The sequence below is a fragment of the Varanus komodoensis genome, unplaced genomic scaffold (assembly GCF_004798865.1).
Source record: "Varanus komodoensis strain SLA01 unplaced genomic scaffold, ASM479886v1 scaffold7_3, whole genome shotgun sequence".
Lineage (NCBI taxonomy): Eukaryota > Metazoa > Chordata > Lepidosauria > Squamata > Varanidae > Varanus > Varanus komodoensis.
Genome location: NW_025336480.1, coordinates 7,545,838 through 7,558,235, shown reverse-complemented (window position 1 = coordinate 7,558,235; position 12,398 = coordinate 7,545,838). Strand labels below are relative to the sequence as shown.

The 12,398-nt window shown below is 39.6% G+C and overlaps 1 protein-coding gene across 6 annotated transcripts in view; it reads left to right on the top strand.

Annotated features, from left to right (window-relative positions):
* ARHGAP26 (Rho GTPase activating protein 26) overlaps nt 1-12,398 on the top strand; it is a 304,078-nt gene that overhangs the window by 196,499 nt on the left and 95,181 nt on the right. For all 6 annotated transcript variants that reach the window (XM_044454232.1, XM_044454230.1, XM_044454231.1 and 3 more), the window contains one exon: nt 11,072-11,231. In XM_044454232.1, the coding sequence (XP_044310167.1) occupies nt 11,072-11,231 (160 nt within the window). The remainder of the gene's footprint in view (nt 1-11,071; nt 11,232-12,398) is intronic.

The window sequence follows — 12,398 nt, the reverse complement described above, 5'->3', positions numbered from 1 at the left end:
GTTGAGAAGATTCTCACAGATTGCTTCTGAGTTTAATTTTATTTTAATTGTCCTCTATCGGTCTAGTAGCTTTCCTTCATCTTGCAGTATGAATTATGTATAATGGGGTGAGTATTCTATTTTGCTTTTACGCTTCTGATGCTATGACCAAAGGAATAATACATTTACAATTTTTATCTAAATATTTGACGTCTCAGGCTTTACCTTGAGATCCTTTTAAAAAATGCTGTATCTTATAAAATAGATATTAGAAGTATCTACAAGCAGTAACTTGTTTGAGCAATGCTGATTTGTTAAATAGATTCTTTACAGGCAGCCCCGGCACAGTGCAATGTTTTGTCCTGTTTTTAACTTGTAGCATGATATGGATGATTCAGTTTAATTTGTTTCAGGGGGTTAAGTATGGATAATACTATTCCTTTATGTTGAATAAAAGTGTGCCCTACCACAAGATTTAACTCAGACTTGAACGGAATGCTTTGGAAAATGGACTGATCTGCATTCTTGCATACTAAACTGGAGTTAAAATTTGGACATTTTAACATGGCTATGACATTTTCCCTTGCTCAGAATTGGATAAATTTCCAGGCACACCAGCCATGCAGAAGGGGATTATACCTAGCAAATTTCAGAAAAATAGGTGCATGTATATGCCTTTATATTTTGGTGTGTTTTTAAAGGAAACTACTGATAATTTGTTTATGGAAAAGTCCCTAATGCAACATGTACTTTGGAAAGCCAGACAGTCCTTCACTCAAACATACTTTCTTCCCCTCATCACCTTTTAGAGAGAAACAAAACCAAAAGACACAATGTTTGTGACAAACTAATTGACTTTCAAAAGGCTGAATTGTGTTACCAGAAATGGCCTGAAGGGTCCCAATTTGGCTCAGTTTTTGACTAGCTCTGATGTGCTTCTGTAGAACAGAGGCCTTGAGCGTATTGGTCAAGCTTCTTTGTTGTTATTAATATGGACAGTATAAACATATCTTTCCAGTGCATTTGACAAGAAAGAACTGTGGGGATTCCTTGAAGTGATTAACATGTATTGTGCCATGAAACCTTGGTATCCAACAGGCCATCAGTGAGCAGGAGCCAAGGTAACCTGTAGGAGGGGAATTTCACTTCCTTTCAGTGGTGTGCTTTTCCTTTGTGGTGTTCTGATTCTGCTGCTCATCTCCCTGATTTTACTTTCCTAAGTAGTCAGCTTTTTTTTTTTTTTTAAATTAAAGCCTTATGTGATTCTGTTCAGTTTAATTTTTCAGGGAAATAAACAACCAGTTGGCACCAAATTCTCCCTGCCTTCTCTAATTGTTGCAGTTTTGCCCAGGAAGATACAAGCTGCAGCACTGAAACATACTGTGTGAACTAATCTACACTATGTGTACCCCTTAGTTTGTCCAATGTTATGAAACAGGCAGGCTCTAATCAACAGTCAAAGGGCCATTGTTTGTGCATGAAGGCATCTAGCCAAGAAAGAGGACTTATTAAGGAAAGGGGCAGGGGGGCATTTTACCAAAATAATGGAATACTAAGAAGTATCTAGTGATGAATTAGACTTTAGCAAACTGAGCATCTGAAAAATTCTAAATTTGTTTTTGTTTATCAAGGAACAACTGTTTTTAAGCATTACATACTGGCCTGATTTGATCTCCTCCACTTTGTTTTTCTGAATTTCTTCCACCCTCTTTCAATATGATTGATATTTTATAAAGGATAAGAACTCTCTCTGTGTCTCACTTTTGTGTGTGTATGCACACGCATGCACATATGCATACATGTGTGCGTGCTACTATGCTACTATGGTGTGAATTTTTTAGTGGGACACACACACACACACACACACACACACACACACACACACAAACTATGTCTCTTTCATTTGTCTAGCACCAAGAATTATTTAGCTGTCTTCCAGATTGTTAGTCCAGAATATTTTACATATGAAGGAATGAATTACTTTATAATTGGAGTACCCAAATTATCTCTTGAAATGTGTATTGTTGTTTTTAAAGGCAATATACTTATTTCAGCAATTATTAGCCCACTGCTAATAATCTGTCTTTCCTGGAAGCTGTTGGAAATGAGTTGTTCTCGGAAAGCTTCATGAACAGATTGTTCTTGCAGTGATTTGTGTCAAAAGGAAAACCAATATATATTCTCAAAAAGTTTTTTGACTTTTATATTCTCAGAAAGTTAATAAATGTGGTTAAGTCTTTGTAAGAAAAAATAGGATAACCCTTAACAAAAGTAAACATAGCATCAGAATGAAAGCCTGGTCCCTGCAATTGAAAGATAACAGCTCCAGAGTAAACCACTTATCTCTAATATGTGCTGCAGCCTTGTACCTAGGTATGTGCGTGCATCCCATTTTCGTCGAAATAAATCAGATATAAGTATAGGCAACTAGGATGAGTACATATTTAATTGCAAAAACTTAATAATATATAGTTTGATGTGCTTAAATGTAGCACACATCCTGATTCTATGAAATGTCCTGTCCTGTCCTATCTTGACCTTGACAAGAGGCCCACAGGGCACAATGAAGCTGCTACTGGCAGCGAAAATAACAAAAGGGATTTAAAAGTCAGCTTAAAGCCAAAGCAAAAGATAGCTGCACTGGTGTTTAAATTCCCAATGCATTTTTAGATACTTTCATTTATAAAGGACAGTTGTTTTCTCCAAAGCTTCCAAAAATGGTTAGAATTCCTCATGGTAGTTGTGGCCCCATGGAAGGTCAAGGTATAGGATGAATCTGAAGCATTTTATGGCCCTGGGGACAGTTCACCACTCCTTGATGGAAGGTCTTAAACAAGTTTCTGGTCTTTCCCTTCTTCTCTCCCTAGAAATTCCTTCTAGGTTTGTTGCCTGTGCTGATGGATCAGCATTAGGATGCAAGTCTGTTCCTCAGGAAGTATAGGCTTCAGATGTATGAACTCTGGAGCTAATCCTGATTCAGGTGGCTCTGTTCTGATGAGCTTTTGTTGAAATTCATTACATCTCCAGCATCTCTGCCTCCAGTACCACTGGGGCAGTGGGTCTGACCAGTACCCCTACCAGAGCCCAAGCTACTGCTTGGGAAGCAGTATCTAAATCTGCCAGCAGAGGTGACTTCAGGTTCTCCATGAGCCCAGTGTTGCATGGCTTTCTGCCAGGGTTGAACACACACACAGCCATGTACATATAAACCCCCTACATATATAGGTATGCAGGCAGATAGAGGATTTAGAATTTCTTAAGCATAAGGAAGTCAAGATCTCTTCTTGCTGATACCAGAGTGTAGGACACAGAATAATCAACTCATGTTGCAACAGCCTAGATTCAGGCTAGATATCAGGAAAAGTTTCCTCACTGTCAGAGCAATATGACAGTAGTCCAGTTGTCCAGAAGAGTCAAGGGGTTTCCCACACTAGAGACTTTCAAGAAGACACTGGACAATCATCTGTGTGGGTGTTAATTGGGGCAGGGGATTGGATGCAATGGCTTTCTTGGCCCCTTCTAACTCTACTGTTCAATGATTGATTCTTTGATTATATCTCTGTTTATCTTTTTTCCCCTTGCATTTTTGGAGGCCTTTCGGAACCAGTGACACTACTGGAATGTAACACTTCAGTAGTGTAAGGTATACACTAGACATTGGGGCATCTTTTATGCAGCTATTACAATTTATGCATCGAATATTTTAGCTGTTATAGTATAGTAATTGAACCCATCTGAAATGTGTGTAGCAGCTTATTGTACTCTGTAGTTCATCGCTACATATTCTATTTCTGGTCAGTAGTTCCCAGGTCCTCAGAAATGATTTACCCTTGCTACTTGTTCAAGTAACTTTGAATTATTCCAACACTGCCACTTTTAAAAACTATTTTATTTACAAAAAGAAGAACTATTTCAGTTTACTTTCAATCTTGGATGTGTTCATTCTTGTTAGTTTGCATGGTTTCCTCACCCATCCATAGAAACCAAGCAATGCGTATTGGTATGCTTCTTCAAGATATGCCATTCTTCTATGCAGTTCATAGAAGAGTGGCATATCTCATAGTAAAAATCTACCATTATTATGGGTTTTTTACTCTTTCACATCCAGAATGTGAAAGAATATTTTGCCCTGTATTTGGCTTTGTTCCTACTAAGGAGAGCCTGGCTGTGGCTGCAGGCCTGCAGAAATTGTATTCTCTGTAGTTCAGCCTTTCCTGACTTTATGCCCTCAAGGTGCTTTGGACCACATCTCCCAGCATTCCTGATCATTGGCTATTGTAGCTGAAGCTGATGAGAGCTGAGCCAGGGGCTATCAGTTGGAGAAGGCTGCTATTAGTGCCATTTCCAGAAGCTTAGTTGTGCCTATAGGGTTCTTCTTAGATGTAAACCCTCAGTTGTATCGACTTGATTTCTCCTTTAGCAGCTTTGTAAATCTTTTGCAAATTACTCACAAATTCAGTAACTTGATGTATTCTGCTAACACTTGTATTAGCCCATTGATATTAAGGGCCAAACAATCATATGTAGTTTTTGTTGCTTGCAGTCCTAAGAGAATTTGTTTTAAGGTGGTGGTTTTCTCTTGAGAGCACAAGAGTGAGCATGCATTAGAGGTTCTTTAGTACCATAACTTAAATAATGATAATACATGCAGTGAGTTTTGTTTGTTTGAGAAAGGCAATCAAGGAAGACCAATGTCAAATGACAGAAGCTTTTTTTCATTTTGTCCATGATTTTCAACTACCATCTTTTGAGGGAAAGAGATATGTGTGGTACTGTTATAGCCGTGGATTTTATACTTCATTCTTTCTCTACCATAATATTAGAACATAAATTGATATCTGTAAATGAAATCGCCATTTACTTATTGTTGTTAGTCGCGGAGTCATGTCCGACCCATCGCGGCCCCATGGACAACATTCCTCCAGGCCTTCCTGTCCTCCACCATCCCCCGGAGTCCACTCAAGCTCAGACCAACTGCTTCAGCGACTCCATCAAGCCACCTCATCCTCTGCCGCCCCCTCCTTCTTTTGCCATCTATTGTTCCCAGCATTAGGCTCTTCTCCAGGGAGTCCTTCCTTCTCATTAGGTGGCCAAAGTATTTGAGTTTCATCTTCAGTATCTGGCCTTCTAAACAGCAGCCAGGGTTGATCTCCTCTAGGACTGACTGGTTTGATTGCCTTACAGTCCAAGGGACTCGCAGGAGTCTCCTCCAGCACCACAATTCAAAGGCCTCAGTCCTTCGGCGTTCAGCCTTATGGTCCAGCTTTCATAGCCATACATTGCAACTGGGAAAACCATAGCCTTGACTATACGCACTTTTGTTGGCAGGGTGATGTCTCTGCTTTTTAGTATGCTGTCTAGATTTGCCATAGATTTCCTCCTCAGGAGCAGGCGTCTTTTAATTTCTTGGCTCCAGTCCCCGTCTGCAGTGATCTTGGAGCCCAGGAAAATAAAGTCTGTCACTACCTCCATTTCCTCCCCATCTATTTGCCAGGAAGTGAGAGGACCGGATGCCATGATCTTAGTTTTCTTAATGTTGAGTTTCAAGCCAACTTTTGCACTCTCATCCTTCACCTGCATCAAGAGGATCTTTAGTTCTTCTTCACTTTCTGCCATTAGAGTGGTATCATCTGCATATATGAGGTTGTTGATATTTCTCCCGGCAATCTTAATTCCAACTGGTGATTCATCCAGCCCCGCCTTTCTCATGATGTGCTCTGCGTATAAGTTAAATAGGCGTGGTGACAGTATACAGCCTTGCCGAACTCCTTTCTCAATTTTGAATCAATCAGTGGTTCTGTGTCCAGTTCTCACTGTTGCTTCTTGACCCGTATATAGGTTTCTCAAGAGACAAATAAGATGGTCTGGTACTCCCATCTCTTTAAGAACTTGCCACAATTTGTTGTGATCCACACAATCAAAGGCTTTAGCATAGTCAGTGAAGCTGAAGTAGATGTTTTTCTGGAACTCCCTAGCTTTCTCCATGATCCAGCGTATGTTGGCAATTTGATCTCTAGTTCTTCTCCCTCTTCGAAATCCTGCTTGTACTTCTGGTAGTTCTTGGTCCACATACTGCTGGAGCCTAGCTTGTAGGGTTTTGAGCATAACTTTGCTGGCATGTGAAATGAGTGCAATGGTGCGGTAGTTTGAACATTCTTTGGCATTGCCCTTCTTTGGGATTGGAATGTAAACTGACCTTTTCCAATCCTTTGGCCACTGTTGAGTTTTTCAAGTTTGCTGGCATATTGAGTGTAGCACTTTTACTGCAACATCTTTTAAGATTTTGAATAGCTCAGCTGGAATATTGTCACCTCCACTAGCTTTGTTGTTGCTCAGACTTCCTAAGGCCCATTTGATTTCACATTCCAGCATGTCTGGCTCAAGGTCAGTGACCACCCCATCGTGGTTATCAGAGACGTTAAGCTCTTTCTTGTATAGTTCTTCTGTGTAATCTTGCCATCTTTTCTTAATCTCTTCTGCCTCTGTTAGGTCCCTGGCATTTTGGTCCTTTATCATGCCCATCTTTGCATGAAACGTTCCCTTCATATCTCCAATTTTCTTGAAGAGATCTCTGGTCCTCCCTTTTCTATCTATTGTTTTCTTCTATTTCTTTGCACTGTTCATTTAAGAAGGCATTCTTATCTCTTCTAGCTATTCTCTGGAATTCTGCATTCAATTGGGTGTATCTTTCCTTTTCTCCCTTGCCTTTTGCTTCCCTTCTTTCCTCAGCTATTTGTAAAGCTTCCTCAGACAGCCATTTTGCTTTCTTGCATTTCTTTTTCTTTGGGATGGTTTTAGTTGTTACCTCTTGTACAATGTTGCGAACCTCCGTCCATAGCTCTTCAGGCACTCTGTCTATCAGATCTAATTCCTTAAATCTATTTGTCAGCTCTACTTTATATTCCTCAGGAGAGCCAGTGTGGCGTAGTGGTTAAGAGCATGGGACTGGAACTCAGATGATCTGGGTTCTAGTCCCCGCTCAGCCATGGAGCCAACTGGGTGACTTTGAGCCAGTCACAGACTCTCAGCCCAACCTACCTCACAGGGTTGTTGTTGTGGGGATAAGTTGGAGGAGGAGAATGATGTAAGCTGCCTTGAGCCCTTTGTAGGAAAAAGGCAGGATATAAATTGAAAAATAAATAAATAAATAAATAAAATATGCTTTAGGTCATACCTGAGTGGCCTAGTGCTTTTCCTACTTTCTTCAATTTAAACCTAAATTTTTCAACAAGAAGCTCATGATCTGAGCCACTGTCAGCTATTAATAACTTTAAAAAACCTTGGTAAGATCTCCCAACTTAGCACTCATTTAACAAGGTTTTTTAAAATATATTTAATCAAAATGCATGTTTACTTTTTACTTTACCACTTTTTAAATCCATATTTCTTATGTGTAGCCATTTGTAGCCTAACCAGTTTTCAAAATTAAGATTGGATTTGCAAGAGTGACTCTAAATTGCTTCTGTGGCTTTCCGAGAACTATCTTCCCTGAATTATTTTTCTCCCTACCTCCATCATACTTCCATCATCCCTCAGAAGAGTGGAGCGTCTTATGCCAAATACTGTACTGTTCTGTATAGCAGCAGTGAGGAGAACAGAGACTGGTATTTGTTTTGTGCTACTACTGTTACCTGTACATGTCATGTTCTCATCTGTTTTCCCAGAAAGTATATACTGAAAGACATCTGCTCCTCTTATACAAGTGCCCTTTTCCTGGGCCAAGGATGTAACGATGACTCAAAGCAATTATGTGCCAACATTGTTGTTTGCAATTGAGATGAAGAGAGTGGGCCTTTATTGACTTGGAGAACAAAAGAACAAGAGCTGCTTCTTCTTTCATGTGATTTCCGCCCACCCTTTTTAAATATGATGGATAACTGCTTCATAGACTAGAAGGACTTAGGAAAACGTTTCCCATGATTATTAAGTTCTAGCCAGCAGAAGCATTGTGAAATGCTAGTTTTTTTCCAGTGCCTTTGGAGTGTTGTGATATAGAATCATTTACATGTACCAAAAAGAAAAAAAAACCTTTAGATTCCAGTTTATGTTACTTGGTATGCCTTATACTTTCAAAATGCACAGTGAATGTGTACAGCTTCTTTCAGTGGCCCTCCTATAATATGTAGCACCAAATATTCTTTCTGTAAATAGTCCTACAGAAACTTACAAACTTTAGAAAATTACAATCGAACCTCAACTTTCATGGGTTTAACTTTCACACCTTTAATTATTTGTGACTTTGCCATCAATAATTAAAAGATTTTTATTTTATTTTATTTTATTTTATTTTATTTTATTTTATTTTATTTTATTTTGAGGAAGGAGGAGTTTTGTGGTCTACTGCCTACTGCTCTACAGACTGCCATATACAAAACACTCCCCTTCCTGGCTGCCACTGTGGCTGACCCAGAATGGTGTCCTCCCCACCCCGCCAGTGAGGACAAGGCAGACCTAGGACTGGGTGTACTGCTGTGATGCAGGATGAACGCTGCTGGAGTGTCCTGGGCTCCAGTGCATCAGGTCTTATTTTAAGCTCAAGGTTATTCAGGTCGTGAAAGAGCTAATTGTAATGCACCTACCAACACACATATGGTCAACAGTATTAAGAGTTAAGGTTTGGGGAGGCCAAGAGACGTTCACAGTTTATCCACTTTTGTGGGGATCCTGCTCCCCAAGTTTTTTTTTTTTTCAGGATTAATACCAAAGCATATAACAAAACCTGTGAGCTATACTGTTGTTCTTTATCACTGTCATAGTGTAGTTAAATAACATTAGCTTAGATCAGGGGTCCTCAAACTTTTTCTACTGGGGGCCAGTTGAAAGGCAGTGGCTGCACGCGCAGGCTGGTGAGGAGGAGGCGCTGCCAGGGGCACACGAGGTGGTGTTGGGCGCACGCGGTAGCGGTGGCTTACTCGATCAGAGATTTCCGAGCGAGTCCAAAAACATTTCCGAGTGAGCAAGCCACCGCCTCCAGCCCGCACGCATTTGCATTTCATTTTATTGCTATCAGTAGAAAATACCATCTTTTAGAGTGTTAACTTATAGAACAGGTGACACACAGTAGGTCAGTAAGACTAGAGACAAACCATATGTTAAAAATACCATGTGAACCCACATGACTGTACAATTTCGGGTTGCAGATGGGGAAGCTTCGTAACAGAATGCTGTACTGCATAACAATAACAAAAAAATCTATATTTAGAAGCTTAGCATGTTGATAAAAAGGATTCTAACTTGGTCCTCCCAACCATATTTTAGTTTGCTGCTTCTGTTTTATTTTGCTTCGTTTTTGTTTCATTATCAGAGTGCACGTACAATGTTCTTCATACATTTTGAAACAGTGTATTTCCTGAGAGTAGCCCTGAATCAAGGCATCTCTGTCTAGAGTACATCTGTTGGGAACAAAGTAGCTTTTAGTGGTATTTCCCCTTGTACCATTCCCCTTGTACCATTCCCCTTGTATTTGTACCACTTGACTTAACTTAGCACCCTTTCCAGTTCTCTATAAATTTCCCCTTCCTGTTGTGAGACTGTATTTAACAAATGCATAATACACATTCCTCACAAAATGGCTCCATCAGTCTTTCTTGTCCCCACAAGTCCCTGCTTCTCTTTGTCTGTGCACCTTGAATAGCTATTTCATGCCTCAGTCAGTTCATCATATAATGGAGGCTTCAGTTTGCAGAAACAGATTGGCACAGAGCCTTACCTGTTTACCCATGTTCCCGTCTTCGAATATATTCATTTAAGAGTTTTTCTGTGTGGGTCAAGAAATGTATAGATTCTGTGTAATGCAGATTGTTGGAGAGTTCAAATGGAATTGTCTACCTCAGTGAGTTAGAGACATGCATTAAATTAACTTACTGTACTGAGGAAGCCAAATCTGGGCATAATAAATACTACTGTAATCAAATTAGGAACCTGACTTCTTAACACAGAACACATATTTCAATGTATTTGCCTATCCATCGAGCTGTGACATCAGTCTTCATTGCATAGTAGCAGGTACCCTTTCCTCAAACCATTGCAAACTTGTCAGTTCCACACTAGAGCCATAACTAGAATTTATCAGCAAATTTGTTCTATTCTAGTTGAACCTAAAAAGAATCCTAAGTTTGTGTCACAATGCAATAGGTATCAAAGTAGCACAGCAAAACTAGAAACCTAAATGTTACAGAGACTAAAGTCTTTTTGCTACCATGTTTTCTGTTTGTTTTTTATATAGTGTATGTGAGATGTATATGTGTAATATTGTTATTTGCCATCAAATCGTCTCTGACTTATTGCATGCTCATGAATGAGAGCTCATCAGAAAATCCTATTTATGACAGAACTGTTCATATCTTGTAAATTCAAGGTTGTGGCTTCCTTTCCTTAATATTACTGTCTTCTTCAGGGAATGTATAATATTATGTATGAACTATATAGTGTGTTATAAAACCAGAGATAACCATGAAGTAAGCTCTAGTAAATGCATGCTTATCCCACAATACATTTGTTCCCAAGATGTATCGTCTTTGCTGAAACAGGCTAGTATGTTTAGAGCTCTGCAATTTGCTATGGTTTAGTAGTTTTCCATGCAAGTTTGGAAAATAGTTTTGTGCTCTTGGCTTTTTCGTTTGCTTTTTGTGCAAATGACAGGCTGAATGTTATCTAATTGAATCTCTGTGAATCTAATTACGGATTGGACATGAGAAAGGAGAAGAGAGAAAGCATTATAAGCGTAGCAATTATGAAATTAATTTCAGAAATTATCTGACTTGAATTGGAAGGCAGGCAGAGAAGAAGATGTCCATTCAAAGCACACAATAATAATGAAACAGAATGAAGACACCAGATTTTCCATAGTGCTTACGTGTTTACTCTGTAGACCAGTTTAGTTTTCAGTATCTGGAAAATGGTGGAATAGCTGGATTTATCTTTCACAAGTTGGCTTACTGAGAAACTTGTATAGTGGACATGATGGTTAGCTCCACATAACTGAATATTGCAGGAGCCCGAAAAAGCACAGAATTTGTTGGTGGGATTTTTATGAACAATAAATGGAGTTTTTCTAGCCTGTTTAATTTCATCTATGTTTGCTTCATTACAGTGTTGCTAAGAATCACAAACAGAATCTAATGACTGTCGCAAACCTGGGGGTTGTTTTTGGACCAACGTTAATGCGGCCACAAGAAGAAACAGTTGCTGCAATTATGGACATCAAATTCCAAAACATTGTGGTTGAGATCTTAATAGAAAATCATGAAAAGGTAACTTGTCTATGAGTTGTGCATTTTACAATTAAAAAAAAAATGCTTTTACATCTAGTACTTTTTAAATAGCTCTTTTATTTCATTGACCTGCAAGATCAGTTAAGACAGTTCTTATTTATTTATTTATTTATTTATTTATTTATTTATTTATTTATTTATTTAAAGGTTTTATATCCCTCCCTTCACCATGTCTATTAGTAATAGCTCCATTAGTTAGAGCCTTTCTGTCCACATTCTGCCTCTGATAGAAGAGGATTCCAGCTAAGGAAGAGGTAGTAAAATGTTTTGGTTCCTCTAGCCCTGTGTTGGCGAACCTTTTAGAGACCGAGTGCCCAAACTGCCACCCAAAACCCATTTATTTATAACAAAGTGCCAACACTGCAATAAAACCTGAAAACTGAGGTTTTAGTTTAGAAAAAACAACTCAAAGCCAGTCCAAGCAAATAGATATATATCCTTGGCAGTGCACTGAATGGCCATGTGAATGCTCGGATGAGTCATGGCAAATGAGTCGCGGCTCGTGACATCATCGCCTGGTGCCGCTTCTCCTTTATGAGCATGCAGATGGCCCCTATGTGCGCTGTTATCCGATGCTCGGCTGCAGGGGCAATGCTGGGACGACTTGGCTCCCATGCCGACAGAGAGGGCTCTGCGTGCCCACTGTGGCACGTGTGCCATAGGTTCACCTCTAGCCTTTCACCATGAGGATTCCCCAATGACATGCCCCTTTTACATCTTTAACTGCACTTGGAATGAGACTGTTTTTCTTTTGCTTTAGGAAGAAAATAATGCCTTTCTGAAATCACTGACTATTATATTAATGAACAATTTTAACTTAGGCCATATGTGCATGCCCACTGACCAATATACCCAGAGAAAGAGGTCTGTGTCATGGGTGTAATTTGGTATAATGGCTGCTGGTGTCACAAAGGCTCCCCTTGCCCCAAGAACAGAAGTGTTCAAATGACTTTTGTCCAGAGTCTGGATTTCTTTTTCTACAGACCAGTCTGGCAGGCTGGATGATGTCAAGGGAATGCAGCCCTGTCCTCAAAGCACCTCTGCTTCCTTCACATCAGCCAGTCCTGCTTCTCACCAATTTTATTCTTCTCCATGCAGAGAGGAACATGGAGCTTCCTGTCTTTGCATTGCAGAAAAGGACATGCC